Here is a 12,514-nt window from a genome sequence, read left to right on the forward strand (position 1 = left end):
AGTCATATTTACATTTATTCAAAAATTTTAATTTAAAAATTATTCATATGTAAGTTTTTTATTCAAAAACCATTTGTTTTGTTTAGTGAAAGGGTTGAACCTTAAAGATATTGAAACAAACAGCAAGCACATCACGTGTTAACGACCTTCTTGCTCAGACGTTTTTTAATAGTACACACCTTTATCAGTAAGTAATCCGATGCAGTGTAGATATTAAATTTATTTTAATACAAAGACGATCGACTATCCTTAAATACCGTGATCAGATCAAATCATTCATTTATGTATTACATGTTTAACTAAAATAATTAAAAGGTTCAATAGGCCAACTCTTTAATTTAGACCACCTAGGAAACTTATTTCATTAGTTTGGCATGTATATATGGGGCTGACATGGATTTTGTGAAAAATTTCTAATCGTTTAACGTTTTTATACCATATATATATGAAATATACATAGTACATTAAGTTTAGTCCCAAGTTTGTAACGCTTAAAAATATTGATGCTACCATAAAATTTTGCTATAGGTGTTCACAGAACCATCTAATTAGTCCATTTCCGGTTGTCCGTCCGTCCGTCCGTCTGTCTGTGGACACGAACTATTAGCACAGTTGGTTAAGGTGTAGCCAATTCCGTCTGCGGTATGCATAGGGTAGCGGGTTCGATTCCCGCCGTCGCAACAAAATTAATTTACTAGTTGTGATGGGCTGGTGTAGTGCATGGTATATGCATGAAGGAGGTGGTGCATTCAGCCTCTGAAATTGAGAACCTAATAAATGAAATTATCAGCGTGGACAGCCAATATAACCTAACCTAACCTCGTTTTCGAAAGTATTGCCATTAAACCGATGATATTTTTAAATAAATTATGAAAATAAGTTTTTCCGATATATAAAGAAAATATGTACACAAACATATTGGAAATTTATACAATGCATACGTGCATAAACCTACGTATTAGCCGTTCATAGATAAAACAAACAGCGCAAGTTTGATTACAGATTAGTTAACATATTATTTAAATATTGATAAAAAAAAATATCAAACACATCGTTCGCGCAGTCATCACTGAAACAAATCAATATAATCAATATATTATATTTATTGATTTTCATACAAGGTTAAAAATATTGAAAATGTATTCCATTAAGAATGATAGAACGATCATAAATCAACTTAGGATGTGTTCTAAACTCAACTACGTGTAAAATCTTTTTTCAAACACAATAATATGATTTCCCGGTAAAGTGCCCTGAATTACCTTCCCCCCCCCCTGTAGAATTAGGTCATAGTAAAAATCACAATAAATTAGAAGATAACACAGTTTTTATACCATGTATATATGAAATATATAGAGTATATTAAGTTTAGTCCCAAGTTTGTAACGCTTAAAAATATTGATGTTACGAAAAAAATTTTGGTATAAGTGTTCAAAAAATCACCTTATTAGTCCATTTCCGGTAGTCTGTCCGTCTGTCTGTCAACACGATAACTCAAAAACGAAAAACGATACTAAGCTCAAATTTTTACAGCGTACTTAGGCCATAAAAGTGAGGTCGAGTTTGTAAATGAGCAACATAGGTCAATTGGATCTTGGGTCCGTACGACCCATCTTTTAAACAAAAGTTTAAATGTAAAAAATATTCCTTATAAAAAAATAACCAACATTTGTTTGAAACATTTTTTCGTAAACATCACTGTTTACCCAATTGTGTTATGTTGCTCATTTTCGAACTCGACCTCACTTTTTACGTTCTGAGTACGCTGTAAAAATTTCAGCTTGATATCTTTTTACGTTTTTGAGTTATCGAATTGACAGACGGACGGACGGAATTAGGTGATTCTATGAACACATATACCAAAATTTTTTTCGTAGCATTAATATTTTTAAGCGTTACAAACTTGGGACTAAACTTAGTATACCTTGTATATTACATATATGCATGGCATAAAAATTGCTTCTTTGAGAATTTAATTTATCAAATGTCTTTTATTTGCTTTGCTTAAGGAGGATCCCTCACCAGTAATAGAAAAAAATAAATTAGTAGAAAATGATCTAAATTTTTAGTATGTTGTAGTTAACGATACATATTATTAAATCAAAAAATTTGGGTATCTTATCGATCAATTAAGAGAGTAATTAATTAATTAAAAATACACTAAATAACATTATCATCCCCATATCATGCTATGTTATTTAGTGTATTTTTAATTAATTAATTACTCTCTTAATTGATCGATAAGATACCCAAATTTTTTTTTGATTTAATAATATGTATCGTTAACTACAACATACTAAAAATTTGGATCATTATCTACTAATTTATTTTTTTCTATTACTGGCGAGGGAACATCCTTAAAGTATTGATTTAAGTAAACTAAACTTATTACCGTTCTTGGCAATTATTTTACAATTCCACGATCGTCATTAAGTACCTATTGATTAATTGAAATTGATATGAATTTAATAGCTATTTTCTTTCATCTGTAATCACATATATATCCATGCATGATGAATCGAGGAAAGGAGAAAGGAGATAAATACTTTAATGCCGATTTACAATTATTATTATAATATTATTATTAATAAATGTATAAACTTTTATTAGTATTTATACTATAATAAAAGAAATATTTTAATATTTTTATTTAAAGAATATGAAATTCGTGATTAATTTCATTAATCATTTGATTTTAATCGGTTAGTTCCTATTTGACATAAAATTAATATGTAATCAATGAGGCGAAACATTAAAATAAATTTATTAATATTATATAGATTTTATATTATTATATATATATAACTTTTTGAAATATTAAATATTGTTTTCTGATTATCATTTTTAATATATTTTTATTTATTACAGTGTATATCATAAAAATACTCGTGTAAACCACTCAGCCTTTTGTAACTAAAATACGAGTAAGACAGAGAGACAGCATTTTTTTTCCTGCCTATCTCATTACTATTAGAGAAACTGAGATAGGTAGACGAGTTGTATACCCGTCTCGCTTCCTCCTCTATGAGCATTGCGGACTTGGATAAAGAGACACACAATAAAGTTTATGGCACACAATAAAGTTATAACAACGGTGACTTTGACTTAAAATAACTCGCCCATGCCTGGTGTAAACTATTTTTTTTCAAATACCTTGCCAAACGGTTTTAAATCTCGTGTGGTTGATACTAACACTTTAATTAAACTCTTCTGGTAACTAACTACACGTGTATTCGAATAATAAGTATTTTATACATTTCAACTTATTGGGCTATCATTTATTATCGAATTGTCCAGGTTTTTCAGGGCGCCGCGCTTGTCCAGCTATTTAAGGAGATATGAAAGGATTGAATAAAACTAGGGATTTCAATAAAACTTTATAAATACATTTTTTCATTAAGAAAGTTTCCAAATATCACAAAAAATTCCTTGATCATCAGGCTTTTTATTATTATTTTATCGTTCAAAGTTGTTTGAAAAAATGATGAATCATATGGTTATCCTTTTCAATTGGATATTTCTATATCAAAAAACGTAGAGAGTGTGATAAAAAACTATCTAAAATATTTTGACAATCTTTTAGTTTATAATAATACCATAAAAATAAAAGGTTGTCGATGATAGAAAAACAAAGTTTTAATTTAATAATGAGTTCATCGAAGATCCATCATGAACAGAGACGACTATAGTTAGAGTATTGATGATTGAAGAGAGATACCTATATTATCAAATTTATAAGCAGCACTTGCACACAATATATTATACATTTTTGTAGTTATGTGGTATTGTAAATCCAAAAATAGCTCATTACTTGACTACAAACCATGTATTCAGTCCCATTCTTTGGAAGAAGTTGAATAGATTCTTTCAATTTGATACTTAAATTATCTAATGGGGTACAATTTTTTGTATCCACTTGGTAATAAATATAAAATACATATTTTTATATTTTAAATCATAAATCTATCGATCATTTTTTAACTCGATGTAAACAACCGCCATATGTTGAAGTTTTTTATTTTTCTTCAACTTGAGATTGAAAAAAAAGGTGGAGAAATAGATTTGTCAATAATAAAAAGCCGAACGAACCATCTCGTCAGACTTGAATCGTTCTTTGATATTTATTTTAAAAAATTGCTCGCAGCTTTCTCCAGTTTTACTCACTTATTAATATATATTTTTTTTTAAATTATCGTGAGAAATTAACATATTTTGAAATAAATAAATATTAAAGAAATAATCAATTAAAATTTCCAAGCATTACAAAATTTAACATACATATGATAAAAACTGTATGCCTTTTTAAGGACCTTCTAACTTAAGGTAGTACGAGCGCCAAGACAAGTTTAGACCAAAATGTTACATTTTAACCTAGTAGAGGCTCGTTTCACTCTCCTGAAAATTAGGCTATTTATCCAAAATTGCTCTGGCGCTCTTACATTCTTAAAACAAACAATTTCTAATAATTTTTTACTCTTTGTTTCAGGTGTTGCAGAAAGACATTGAGAGTCACCGTAAAATAGTGAGCTCAATATTAAAATTATGCAATAAAAGTGTGTCATCTGATGCACGTTCATCTTCTGAAAATAAGAAAAAATCGACACGAAATCGTTCAAATTTACGACGAGCAGTTGTGGGATTGGAACGGAGATGGCATCTACTATATCTTAGATCATTGGAATGGCAATGTCATATCGAAAGTTTACATAAGCGATTCTTAAATCAGGTTAGTACCGACATAATTTTTTTTTTTTTTCTTCGAAACTATTGTGGACGTAAAATTTCTTTCTGATATAAAAATAAACCGCCCAGAGGAGTACTTATTTTGTCGACTCAAGTGATTCAGTTGGTTGAAGCGCAACCTATCAGTTTCGGTACATACTGAATCTTGGGTTTTCGGAATCAATTCGATAAAAAAATTTAATTTATGATGGACTGGTGACAATTGTCATAAAGAAAGTGCGTTCAGTCTCTCAGCAGTAATAGGGAGCAGTAATAAAGTCGAAAAATAATATGTAGTGCATGAAGATATACACTCAGCCTTCTGAAATCAAAAATCAGCCTTGTTTCAAAAATTGAAATTCCGTAAAAAACGTAAATAATTTTTGAGAACGTTTTTGTGGAGCTTTTAAATTTTGATTCCATTCTAAATTCAGAAAAATTTTCGTCCACAAAGTGAAAATAATAACTAACGGAGTTATTGTTTAAATAATTTTATATACAATGCTTGCATAAGTTTTTTTATTTTAACAATAAATTATTCAGTGGCGTAGCTACCGAAGGGCAGGATGGTGCCGTGAATCGGGGCTTTCAAGCCTAGCGAGTTCTTCGACTCTGACCTGCAAAACTCGTATTGAACTAGTTACAAATTTTTCTTCTGAATGTAAATAAAATAGGTTGCAACACGACTTTAATCATGGCAACTCATTTGAAAGAATACAGGGGAAGTCCCAACAAGTTTTGACTCCTGTTCGAAGTTTGTGTGTTCGAAACCTGTTTTCTTTCAGTTATTTTGATTACCAGGGTCTTTCATTACTTAGCTACGCCTCTGAAGTTAACACAATATAAGGCTTTCCTTTTCATATAGGTATGCGATGTGCTTTATAAATTTTTTAAGGGAAATTTCGGGAATTTTTTTAGGTTTATGAAAATTTGGCGACATAATAGGCTAGTTGTATCCCAAAAATGAGATTGATATTTTAAGATTAATTACAAATTTCATTTGCATTATAATTTTTATACGAGAACAAAGCGCCACCTGATGCTACGGCATTTAAAATATGGAACCGTCATATGGCGTATCAGCTTCCAAAAACTAGCAAATTTGCGATTGATTAATTTTTCACTTTGTGAACAAAAATTGTTTGGAATTAGAATCAAATAAACTTCTAGCTCAGAAAAACGTTCTGGAAAATAACTTCAAAAAATTGATCACAAGAAACTTTTTGATTAATAAGGAAAATTTGATTTAGAAGCAACGTTAATTAAGTTAAAGCGCTCTTAATCGGCCCTTTGGTATTCCTCTGGAAAATAATTATTATAGATCAGGCATGGGTAAACGGGACTTACAGAAGTCCCTCGAACTTCTGTAACTTAAATACGAGTAAGACAGTGATAACCTTACCAGTGACAACCAAAAATACGATTAAGACAGAGAAACTATTAGAGAAACTGAGATAGGTAGAAGAGTCACATATCCATCTCGGTTCATCCTCTATGAACAATGCGGACTTGGATAAAGAGACACACAGTAAAGTTTATGGCACACAATAAAGTAATACCAATGTTGATTTCTACTTAAAATAACTCGCCCATGCCTGTTCCAGACAGAAAGAATTTTCAAATCACCCGAAGTATGAAATATCTGTAGGTCAGATCTTAAGTAATTTAAAAATTAATTTAAACATTTTGGTAGTTAACATTTTGATGAATGTTGTAGACCTACTTTATTTAGATCGTGTGCTACCAAAATAAAAAATAAAAAAAATTATGCTACCAAATGATTATATAAAAATCATGACTGCTGTGGTTACTTGACTGAACGATTGCATCAAAAAACAATTGACACATGAAATATTAAATGCGTTGAGAACACGGCAATCAGTAACTGAACAAGCGGCAATGGCTCTTCAGCGCCTACTCTACTCTACAATTAACCTTTTTTTTATTTTTAAATCATTATTATTTGACACGGTAATTAGTGTTTTGGTAGTTGGTACTACTGCATTTTTTGGTTGTTTTGACAGAACCTATAATTTATTCTTGATAAATATTTATGGTATTTTGTTCTACTTAAGGATGTATGAGCATGACAACAATGTTTGATTTCAAGGTTTAAATTTTGTTTATTCGCACCGTGCGTGAGTTTTTTTGGAGATGTTTCCATGCTAGCGATACACTACTTTAATTATAGAATTGTATGGATGCATATATAATTGTATGGATTGCATTTAAGACTTACATTGAAAATTTAATATTATTGTCTCACAAATTTAAATAAATAATTATGATAATTTACATTTGAAAAATAATATTTGTGCAGTTTGATTTCTTATTTTCACAATTTTTAATGCATTAAGTTTAATTAATTAATGTTTTTCAATAATTTTAATTTGACATTTTCTATAACATTAACATGTAAAGAATTGCAAATTGGTCATAACAGCCTCCTTTAACGCCATAATTTTTCACTCTAAGCGCTGGCATCGATTTTATTGTCCCTACCATGACTACGCACACAACGAATAGGTAAACTTTTACTCAAACAATATGTGGTTAAAATTTCAGCATAGATATAGCATCATCAAAAATAATAATCAAAACTCGATATAAAATACATTGCTTTTATGGAGATATCTCAAAAAACGCCATGTTTTGAAGGTTTTTGATAATTTTCCCTTGAAACGAATGATAAAAATTAATAAACAAGTGAAAACAAACAATTGACTGAGTTAATTTTTGCAATACCATGTATAGACAGTGGTTGATTACTTTGTCACATTACACATACATATAACTGAGGCACCCATATAGTACATACTATACAATTTGTGCTCTCACGGACAATCAGTGATGTTTACGAAAAAATGTTACAAACAAAAGTTTAAAAAGAAGTGAAAACAAACAATTAACTGAGTTGGTTGTTGAAATACCATGTATAGGCAGTGTTAATGACGCAATCGTTTGTTTTTTGACGTCACGTAAATAAAGAAAGATATCCACTCTTAAATAGCCACACACACATAACTGATATTCCCATATTAATACATACTATTTGCAACTTAGTAGCGCCCTCGTGGGTAAACAGTGATGTTTACAAGAAAATGTTTCAAAAGTTGTAAATTTTTTTATAATACTTTTCGTCTTTTATCGTCAAGTAATGACATAATTCAGCTCATACCTCCTTAATGTGTTAATGTTAAAGTTTTTTTTAAATTTTGTTTTTGAAATGAATTGAATAATTATATGGACCTTTTCGTTTGTCACCCTTCATTAAAGAATTTTGTGGATATGTAATTTCGTGTTAAAAATAACTTCAGCTAGTTCCTGGTTTATCAAACTTGACTTTAAGAAGATAACAGGTCAAGGTTCTCTATTTTCTCTCTTTCCCCACGATTTTGACATACCTATCAAGTTTTCTGAATGACTTTTTTGATAATAGATCCTGTTATTAGAAAACGAGCGACAAAAGCGTTGAAATAAGGACCTAATTTTGTAAGTTGAGTTGAGTAGTCTCCATATGTTTAGGTTAGGTTAGATTATATTGGCTGTCCACGAAGGCCACACTTAGGCTTGAGAGCCCAATGTGATATCATGTATGTAAAATTACCAACTTTTCCACTGATAATTTCATTTATCAGCTCCTCAATTATTTTCAGAGGCTGAGTGCACCTCCTTCATGCATATACCATGCACTTCACTAGCCCATCACAACTATTAATTAAGAAAAGTTTTGTTGTGATGGCGGGAATCGAACCCGCTATCCTAGGCATACCGCGAACGGAATTGGTTACTTCTTAAACAACTGAACTATTAGGGTTGACTCGGGCCTCCAGGAATATAATATAATAAACCAGGAATGTTCTGGAGTGATTCCATATGTGATTGATACAACATTCGTCCCAAAATGCGTTTTATTTTGCTTCATATTATAAATATTAACTATTATGTTAACGATTTTAGTTTAAGTATAGTTTTATAGTTTAGTATAGCAAATCATGTTCGTTTGATTGATTTGTGTATCGATTTAGAAGGTATCGTATAAGACCACTGTTTTGAATCTTTTTTGAGCCCAATTTACTCTATTCAATAATAATTAAAATCGATGACGAACAAAAATATTTTCGATTGTCCAAAACTAATCTTTTTTATCACAGTTAAAACAGTAATCTCCTTAAGTTCCGTTAGAATAATACAGGCTTGGCTTTAAAAATATTTATTTAATGTTTTTACTTTATGACATTCAAAAAAAATAATCGTTAATCGTTCTTTTTAAGAAATTTTAAAATTTTCTATTTAATAAATTGTTAAAATTTATCTTGCAATGGAAATTCAAATATTGAATTTATTATCTTTTCGGGAACGACACAAACATTATTGACTTAGTTTTTACAACTGTTCATCGCGGTGTTTATACAGAGTGATCCAGTAGTAAATTATATTTTTTTATGTATTAAAAATTTTAACAAATCAAATTTAGCCCCAAAATCTGCGTCCTTATATTCAATTTATTATCGTGAAAATTCTGATTTCAAAATATGCCACGAATGAAGTTTATTGAATTTTTCAAAAAGAGAAATTCCAGACTTCAAAAACAGTTTGCTATAATCATAGAAAAATCGCACTAAATTAAAACCTCCGTTTTCCAATATTTCTGGAATTGTTTCCAAGAATAATTCCAAAAGAGTGCGGTGAATATTGAGGCAAGTGAAATTTTTTCATTCAGTTATATAAATATCAAAAATTACTGATAGTAAAAACTTGAAAATGCTATTTTTATGGCGAAGTTTGATCAGATAAAAAATAATTTTCAAAATTCATAGATAAGCATGATCACTTAACAATGCATAATAAACTTAAAACACTTATGAAATGCGAGATTAGATTAGGAGAGCCATGCTTGGCGATACCCGTGTTTTTAAGGTTCTTCGACCCGTCCAATTTGGTGACGCTTAAACTGTTAGTTTAAAAGGTACACATGTTATATAGGCAACGTATTTTACTTAGGTTTAGGTAGACTCATAGATATTATTTTCTACTTTTTAGTACAATAAAAGCTTGTCCCTTAAAAAGTATTTTTGATTAAAATTCTAATTTAAGACTAAAAAAAATGTATTTATATAAAATATGGTGTAAGCGATGGGAAAATCAGGACGCCACAACCTTACCATGCATTGTCATCCAAACTAAATGTGCATGCAAAATTTCAGCTCAATCGGAAATCGAGAAGTGAAAAATTTGATTACAAACAGACAACGGGACAGGTGAAACTAAATTTTATATATTTTGTTGAGATCGAACAATCTTACAAACTGAATCATCCTGTAATTTCGCATTTATAATTCAAAAAATATACAAAAACAAAAATGTTAATTACATACTTTGTAATGTAAATTTCTGTAAAATTTTGTTATTTGATGTTTAAATTAGAAACTAATTAAATAACACTAGACATTTTTAAATAACATAAAACTTTTTAGTAAATATTTATTTTTTTTCTACAAAGTTGGTAAGTGTTATTTGCATTAAATAATTCATATATGTTTTGTACAACAACAAAAAAAAAAAAAGAAGTGAAAACAAACAGTTGACTGAGTTAATTGTTGAAATACCATGTATAGACAGTGTTGGTTACTCTATCACATCACACATACATACATGTCACACATACATAACTGATATTCCCATATAATAGGTACATACAAAAGTTGTTAATTTTTTTATAAGGAATATTTTTACGTTTAATTTTTTATTCTATCTCTAACGGTTTACACGATGGTTCCTACAGACCCAAGATCCAATTGACCTATGTTGCTTATTTACGAACTCGACCTCACTTTTTACGTCCTAAGTGTGCTGTAAAAACTTCAGCTTGATATCTCTTCGTGATTCGTTTTTGAGTTATCGTGTTGACAGACGGACGGACAACCGAAAATGGACTAAGTAGATGATTCTATGAACACCTATTCGTTGTGTGCGTAGTCATGGTAGCGACAATAAAATCGATGCCAGCGCTTCCGGTGAAAAATTTTGGCGACAAAGGAGGCTCTTATGACTAATTTGCAATTCTTTACATGTTATTGTTATAGAAAATGTCAAATTAAAATTATTGAAAAACACTAATTAATTAAACTTAATGCATTCAAAATTGTGAAAATAAGAAATCAAATTACACAAATATTATTTTTCAAATGTAAATTATCATAATTATTTATTTAAATTTGTGAGACAGTAACATTATATTTTCAATGTAAGTCATAAATGCAATCCATACAATTATATATGCATCCATACAATTCTATAATTAAAGTAGTGTATCGTTATCATGGAAACGTCTCCAATAAAACTCACGCACGGTGCGAATATCAAAATTTTGTTTATAGCATCAATATTTTTAAGCGTTACAAACTTGGGACTAATCTTATTATACTATGTATATTTCATATATACATGGTATAAAAAACTCAATTTAAATAATGTGCATCGTAAATGTTGTTGTATAAATGCGATTATAATGATCGCATAGTCGCATTAAAAATGACGATTTACATATAATTGATTACACAAATGTAGTCATTATTTGAAGTATAAATTGTGTATGTGGTTTTATGGCTATTCACGTGGAACGATAAGTGGTTAATCGATTGGGTTTTTTAAACACAGGCTGATCCAACGAAAATTTAAACGCATTTTATCTGTAGTTAATTTGTCATTCTGTACACAACTCACAGTGTTAAAAATTTATAGAAAATTCAATTTTTATCTCTAACTCGAGATCCGTGACGGATAAAGCATTAGGAAAAGTAAACAATTACGTAAGGGCTTCGGGGAAAAGGTAAAGTTACAACAGAAAAGGACAAATAAATTATAGGAGAGTGGTGCCAAGTTGATTTATAAAAAGTAAACAAAAAAATCGTATCGTAGGAGCTGAGTTAGCTTAACGAATTCCCTCAGAGATTGAAAAAACAAATTTTTCTTAAAATCGAATATTCCATTTGTAATTTGTCAGGAAAAACCACAATAGTACTTTTTTGCTTAAGGAGATGTGCAAGGATTGAATAATACTAGATTTTTCAATAAAACTTTATGAAAACATTTTTTGATTAACAAAGTTTCCAAAAATCACAAAAAATTCCTGGGTCGTCGGGGTTATTACTATTATTTTATCGTTCAAAGATGGCTGAAAAATGATGAATCGTATAGGTTATCCTTTTCAATTGGATATTTCTATATCAAAAAAATCTAGAGATGTGATAAAAAAACTATCTAAAATATTTAGACAATCTTGTAGTTTATAATAATACAATAAAAATATAAGGTTGTCGATGATATAAACACAAAATTTTAATTTAATTGTGAGTTCATCGAAAATCCATCATTTAATGAACAAGGACGACTACAGTTAGAATATTGATCATTGAAGAGAGATATCTATATTATCAAATTTATAAGCATCACTTGCACACAATATATTATATATTTTTGTAGTTGTGTGGTATTGTAAAGCCAAAAATAACTCATCACTTGACTATAAAGCATATATTTGGTTTATATGTATGTACCGTGCAATAAACCAAAACTTTTTTACAATATTGTAAGTTTTCAATCACCTTAAAACAGATATAAATCAAAAATATTTTTTTATTATGGACATCGTTATTAGTTATTATCGGTTTTAATGGACCATACTGTATTTTGATTGTAAATTGAGAAGCGTTGAGCTAATTTCATTGTGTATTACTCATTGGATTTTTGATTATAAAAAAAAAAAAAAAAAAAAATACGGAAGCATTTT

The 12,514-nt window shown here is 29.4% G+C and overlaps 1 protein-coding gene across 1 annotated transcript in view; it reads left to right on the forward strand.

Annotated features, from left to right (window-relative positions):
- The window catches only part of LOC123302466, a 284,195-nt gene that overhangs the window by 127,846 nt on the left and 143,835 nt on the right, over positions 1-12,514 (forward strand). Inside the window, exon 8 of the mRNA XM_044885379.1 lies at positions 4,487-4,726. Within this exon, the coding sequence (XP_044741314.1) occupies positions 4,487-4,726 (240 nt within the window). The remainder of the gene's footprint in view (positions 1-4,486; positions 4,727-12,514) is intronic.

The sequence above is a fragment of the Chrysoperla carnea genome, chromosome X, assembly GCF_905475395.1.
Source record: "Chrysoperla carnea chromosome X, inChrCarn1.1, whole genome shotgun sequence".
Classification (NCBI taxonomy): Eukaryota; Metazoa; Arthropoda; class Insecta; order Neuroptera; family Chrysopidae; genus Chrysoperla; species Chrysoperla carnea.